The sequence below is a fragment of the Asparagus officinalis genome, chromosome 5 (assembly GCF_001876935.1).
Source record: "Asparagus officinalis chromosome 5, Aspof.V1, whole genome shotgun sequence".
NCBI lineage: Eukaryota > Viridiplantae > Streptophyta > Magnoliopsida > Asparagales > Asparagaceae > Asparagus > Asparagus officinalis.
In genome coordinates this window covers 64,914,768-64,920,900 of record NC_033798.1, presented here as the reverse complement: position 1 = coordinate 64,920,900, position 6,133 = coordinate 64,914,768, and the positions used below count along the sequence as shown (strand labels likewise).

At 38.7% G+C, this 6,133-nt stretch overlaps 2 protein-coding genes across 2 annotated transcripts in view; both read left to right on the top strand.

The window, feature by feature from the left end:
- Positions 343-3,762, top strand: LOC109843667 (30S ribosomal protein S17-like). Its single transcript, XM_020412622.1, has 2 exons — positions 343-631; positions 3,379-3,762. Exons 1-2 carry the CDS (start codon positions 470-472, stop codon positions 3,535-3,537), a joined length of 321 nt encoding a protein of 106 aa, XP_020268211.1. The 5' UTR covers positions 343-469; the 3' UTR covers positions 3,538-3,762.
- The window catches only part of LOC109843665 (trafficking protein particle complex subunit 11), a 10,265-nt gene continuing 9,646 nt past the window's right edge, over positions 5,515-6,133 (top strand). Inside the window, 2 exon segments of the mRNA XM_020412621.1 lie at positions 5,515-5,725; positions 5,728-5,983. Of these exon segments, the coding sequence (XP_020268210.1) occupies positions 5,641-5,725; positions 5,728-5,983 (341 nt within the window). The 5' untranslated portion in view covers positions 5,515-5,640.

Sequence of the window (6,133 nt, the reverse complement as noted above, 5' to 3'; positions counted from 1 at the left end):
AAAGAGGAGTTTTCCGCTGTAATCAGCGGTTTTTGAGCGGAAAATGGTTGTGAGAAAAAACTGTTAGATTGCCCGCTCTTTTCTTCACTTTCTTTTTTCTTTTTTACGAAGTAAACATCCGATTGTGAGGGGAAGTAACAAATTCAACCCGCGTCAGTTTTCTCAAAGGTCATTTTCCTTCATTTTCTGCATTTTATGGTCGAAACAAACAGACCCTTAGGCAAAAGCAAAACGGGCACAGAGGAAAACATCACGGTTCCCTAGGGCTTCCGGGTACAGTTTTCAGATCCAAAACCCAATAAATACTCCACTAGTCCACTGGTGGGAGTCGGGTATGCTCCACATCCGTACCCATCACCCGAAATGCCACCGCTTCGTCCCTTTCCCCCAAACCCTAAAATCCCTAAAAACATCCCAAATTCCTGCGAGATTTTAGGTCGACTGAGAGAGAGAGAGATCGGTCTCCAAGATGAAGCCAGTAGTGGGAATGGTGGTATCGAACAAGATGCAGAAGTCTGTAGTGGTCGCAGTGGACCGCCTCTTTCACCACAAAACCTACAATCGATACGTCAAGAGGACCAGCAAGTTCATGGCCCACGACGAGACCAACGAGTGCAACATCGGCGATCGAGTAATTTTCTTCGCATTTTCTAAATTGAATTGAATCAGGCCGAGTTCTATGCTCTAATGTCTACGCAAAGATCGGGAATTTAGCTTTTTAACTGGATTTGAATTCGAAACAACTTTTTTTTTTTTGTGATTTCTTGCTTTTGTTCGTAAGGTTATCTAATAAAGTTTATGATTCACAACGAGATCTTCTGTGTAGTTGTATCTATTGACATGCTACAGTACCCGAGTGCACGGAACGAAAAAATCGATTACAATTTGCGATTCTTTAAATTCTAAAAACGCAGGTATTCTAACGGTACCTTTTGCATGATATATGAGTTAAATTTCTCTTTTGTGAAATGTGGCAGTTCATTTTTAATCAAGTTATGTCCAGCGAGTCCACAGACGGAGTTCTTTTGTGCTGAAGTCGGGTTTAACGGGGTTTCGGTTTTTGTGATGTTGTTCATTTCATGTGCTTTTATGTTTCCCGGTGTATTTCGTCTCTTTCACCTTGAAATGGGTTCGCCTAAGCTGCAATGCTGTATGAAATAGTTTAAATAGATTCACTACTAGCTGCCAATTACATGTTGTCAACCCTCTCTTAGCTCAGATTTTCCAGCCAAGAACACTTGAAACAAGAAAGGGAATGGCGGCGACCCTAGAGGCTAATTAGATCCCCCCTATATTTCTACATGTAACAATTTATTTCACCGAGTACCAAAAGGGACTTACTTTTTTTTTATATATATAACATTATTGAGAATTAACGACAACCACCACCAAGGAGTAGTTTACTTGAGATAATATGTGAGGTACATAGGAACAGGAAAGCCATGTCTGTCCTTGAAGACAAATTCTTCGAGTCAACCGATAGTCAAACCCACAATAATAACGAGTTTGACACACGGGGGTAAATGAAAGAATCAGTAATCAGTTGATATACTTTTCGTTGGGTTTTTTCATAGAAACCACCTTAAAACTAGGGTAATTCTACATGAACCACCTTTTAATTTCAATTTATATGTAAACGACCTTTAAAGCGGGTTTGTGTTGCAATCAAATACTTCCTAGTCAAACTTTCAATCAAAAATAAAAAATAACCTTAAAAAATTCATGGTCAAGGTACGCGACTTGTATCCTAACAAGATCTAAACATTAACAAAATGAGTTGGGTGCCTTGATTGTGAGTTTTCTAATGGTATTTTGTGTTTTTAGCAAAAAAAAAAAAAAAAGACTGAGAGTGGTTGATTGCAACAAAGACCCACTTTAAAGGTGGTTTGTGTATAAATTGAAATTCAAAGGTGGTTCCTGTAGAATTATCCTATTTTAAGGTGGTTTCTAGGAAAACATCTTTTTTCTTTTATCCAGTCAGGTGATACAATAACTACAACAGCTATATTCTTTTTCAGAGAAAAAAATTACGAGTTGGATCTCAGCTTATGAATTTGCCCCACATTCTGGAAATGTATGGTTATGTTCATAGAGCGAAGACTTATTGTCAAGATAACTTGACACCTATTTGGTTAGCAAACTCACTGAATGTCTGTACAAGCATCTAGTTGAGCATGGTTCTGCTGTTATAGTATTCCTAGGTCTCAAGGTCTTATGAAAGTGTAAGATAATGGTGCCGCAGAGAGTTGTGGAAGTGACAAATAAAGAGAGGACCAACACCTAGCACTTCCTAGCAATGTTGTTTCATTTCTATCTTGACATTTCATTCACTATTGAAATCTGAATCACATTTCATTCTTCACCGGTATTCATGGGTTGGGGTTTCAAACAGCTGGAATAATGAAAATTGATGCATATTTCTGAATAATGGATACATAAGGATAAGTCTAGTGAATCAAGGAAAGAAGATAAGAGGTAGGAATATGTAATCTCATACTCCTGACCTTTCCTAATCAAAATCATGTCAGTTGCAGTGCTGGTCTGATGGAGAAGGTTTATGGTAAAGAAATCAAATAAACTGCTCCCAGCCTGAGGTTAACCGTTTGAGTTGGTTACGAGTTTGCCGAGAAGTAATATTTGCAACGGTGGGCTTGAATAAAACGAGGAAACAAAAAAGAGAGATAAATTAGTAACGAAGTTTAGAGAAAGACAACCTAGATGGATTCAAAGACAAAGTGACTAAAGAAAGAATGTATTTCCCCTAGTACCTCAGGACAAGGTATTCATGCCAGACTTATCCAGGCAATCAATCAGTTTTAAATGGTGGACTATTGGTCCCTGCACTTTTATTTCCTAAAATAGATGAGCTCTCGGAGGTGAAGCCCTTTAGACTTAAGTTGAATGACTGGCAACCCAGAAAGAACTTTTGTGATACCTACATGCAGACTTTTGAGAAAAACCAGCAAGGCTTCTGCCTTTCCTTTGGACGACAAAAATGGAGACAAGTGGCCTGGGATGGAACCCAGGAAGAAGTTCTTCATTTACTTGCTAATCTTTCCACCAATTATCTTGATTTTTTGTTTTTCCCCCCTGATTTTAGAATATCTCTACCTTCCTTATATCGTTTATAGCTTGTTTGAAAGCTCCCGTAGCTTCAGAAGCGTAAAGTCATCCCATTGTGTTCCACTCTAAATCAACTTTCCACCATTGGCAACTACCAGAGCTTTGGATGTCATTTTCCTAATTTTAGTTTACTTATATTTAATGACTGCCTTCTTCAGTCAAAATACTCGGATCCATCGCTGCTAGTGATTGTCAGCTTCATGACATAATCATGCATGCTTATGTTGGCTCGCTTATCTGATCCTTTTTCTGCAGGTTCGGCTGGATCCTTCAAGGCCATTGAGCAAGCGGAAGAACTGGGTTGTTGCCGAGATCCTTCGAAAGGCCAAAGTCTACAATCCACTCTCATTCACTGCTCCATCAACCACCGTGGCTGATGGCAACACCAAAACTGCCACCATTCCAGCTTCCTGAAGACGCCATTGATATAACTGTAAGCCGTTGGAGTTTGGGAACAAAATTCTATTAATTGCAAATGTTTGGGTAATCATTTTATAAGGTTAGACTAAAGTTGTGTCATGATGATCCGAAACTGTATGATTTCCTCGAAAAGGTTTGTTGTTGGTTATTTGTGATGTTATTTTGACATCGGAGACATTGGCCTCAACGAGATTTATGGATTACTGATTGTTATTAGTAGAGTTTTTTTCTTTCTAAATCCTATTTCAAGGTATTCCCGTCTGGCTGCTGAAATATACCTGATCCAATTTCAAGTGGCCAGTTTTACCATTTTTGTTTGTCTATTAATATGAGGGGAAAATAATACAGGCACGCTCCCAGACACAACCTCGGTCACACTCCTTCTCTTACTACAGTGCACTGAAAAAAAATCTCATGTGAGGCCCAGTGCACTGTAGTAAGAGAGACTCAAAAAATCTCATGGGGGGCTCAGTGTACTGTAGCAAGAGAGGGAGTGTGACAGTGTACTGTAGCAAGAGAGGGAGTGTGACTGAGGGTGTGTCTGTACCTGTAGTGCCTCTCTAATATGAGGTTGTCTACCAACGCTGAAAAGTACTTTGGGTCGTTTGTTGATTTGAAATTACGTTATCTTAATTGTTGACGATATCCACGATGTGACGGTTCTCTTTGGTTTATTTCAGTGTCAATTTAGCACTAATCCAGGACTTTTTTCTTTTTGGCTAGTCAATCACTGCAACGGTTAATGCAGATGACAAAGTCAGTAAGATAAAAGATACAAGTTTGCACTAATTTATTTTATAAATCTCAAAATTTTTATGTATTAAGTTGCTAAATTTATGAATATTTCAGTTTTTGTTGACACTCAGATGAGAAAAGGATATAAATTGCAATATAATTGAGACTTTGTTATTTTGTTTGATGCAAAAGCCTTGTTGGTTTTTCTCGTCAAATTTGATTGGGTAAATTTCAGAAGATCCCCTTGAACCTGGGGATGTTTTGCCGAAAACAATCACGAACTTGAAGAACTAGAGAACCCTTAAAACTTAAGGAAGTTTTCACAAGAACTTTTCTTAAACGTTGAAAAGTTCAAATACAGAGGTACTGATTTTCCTTTTCTTTTCTCCCCCTTAATATTCTTTTTAAAAATAAAAATAAAATAAGCCTCATTTCTATTTGTTTCTTGCTGTCCCTTCATCCTCTGATCCCGGAAAACCCCAAAACCAGGGGTGGTATTGGGCCAAAGATATAATAGATAGTTCCTTAATTGTTCATATATTATATCGATTAGTTCATTTAGGAGTAAATAAATTTTTAGCGACGAGTTCATTAACGAAAAGAATTTTACGTGATGTATTCATTTATTTATCAAATAATTGTTTAAAACTTAATACAATATAGTGTGTATGTTCCATGTATATGCTGATATAGTTTGACCCGGTTACATTTTGTTATTAAGTTAATTCTATTCAAATGATAAAATTATTTAGAAAAATAAAAGTGTTTCTTTAACCAAATAAAAATATCTTCTTAATTAACATTTTTAATATTCGTGGCCTATCACATATTGATCAAATAAATATACTTTAATATCCAACCGTATATTCATGAATCTTCAAAAGACATTTGTGTACAAATTAGTAGGAATTACGGGGATGATATTTGAGTCCGTATTTGAATTTGAGGATTTTTTAAAGGAATACAAATACAAACACTTCAACGTAAGATTAGATTCAATTTTATTTATTTCCAGCCCTACCCATAACATAATTTGCCCCAAAGTTAAAAGGTGGGACTTCGCGGGGGCTCAGGGTAGTTTTGTAACACTCCTCAAAAGTTTTTGGGAATTTTCGTTTGAAGTTTATCGTCATTTTGTGCAAATAACCCCTTAGATTTAGCGGGTGCAGTGAAACGTGCGCCATTTTATGGTAACCGGTTAGAGAATAGCCCAACCCGGCCCGAACAAGATCCAAACCCGAAAACAGGGCTACGCCTTCCTTTCCTTCTTCTCAGATCGACTCCCCGCAGTTGACAGATCTCAACTGAGCTCTCTCTCTCTCCCTCTCCTCCAATCTCCACAAAACCCTAACCCTAGCTCCAATGGAGGACTACCCTGAAGAGCTCCGAACCCCTCCGGTGTCGCTCATCTCCCTCATCGGATGCCCGGAGCTCCACCCCACGATCTCCGCCACTCCGAGCAACCGCCGATCAACACTCTCGCCCTTCCAGATTTCTCCAAGATCCCGATCCTATCAAAGAAGTTCAAGGATCCGCTGGATTCAGGCCAGTCAGCGGAGAAGACGGCGGGGATCTTGAAGAAGGATTGGCTGATTAAGCACCGGACTAGGGTTCCATCGGTGGTAGCGGCGATGTTTAGTGCGGGTGATGTTAGTGGGGATCCGGCTCAGTGGCTACAGGTCTGCACCGATCTTGATAACCTAAAGTACGGATTCCTTCCTCTATTTGATGAAAGTTGAAATTTTTGGAAATTTTGGAGTACTTTCTTTTACGTAAAGTTGCACATTACTCTGATGGATTAGTGCACATTTGGAGTTGGAGGTGTGGGATTGAGCATTTTGGAATTAGTTTACTT

Bases quoted from the DNA above. Each gene is read 5' to 3' on its own strand.
- LOC109843667 (XM_020412622.1), top strand. From the start codon at position 470: ATGAAGCCAGTAGTGGGAATGGTGGTATCGAACAAGATGCAGAAGTCT. The intron at 632-3,378 runs GTAATTTTCTTC...CTTTTTCTGCAG, and splicing joins AGTGCAACATCGGCGATCGA to GTTCGGCTGGATCCTTCAAG.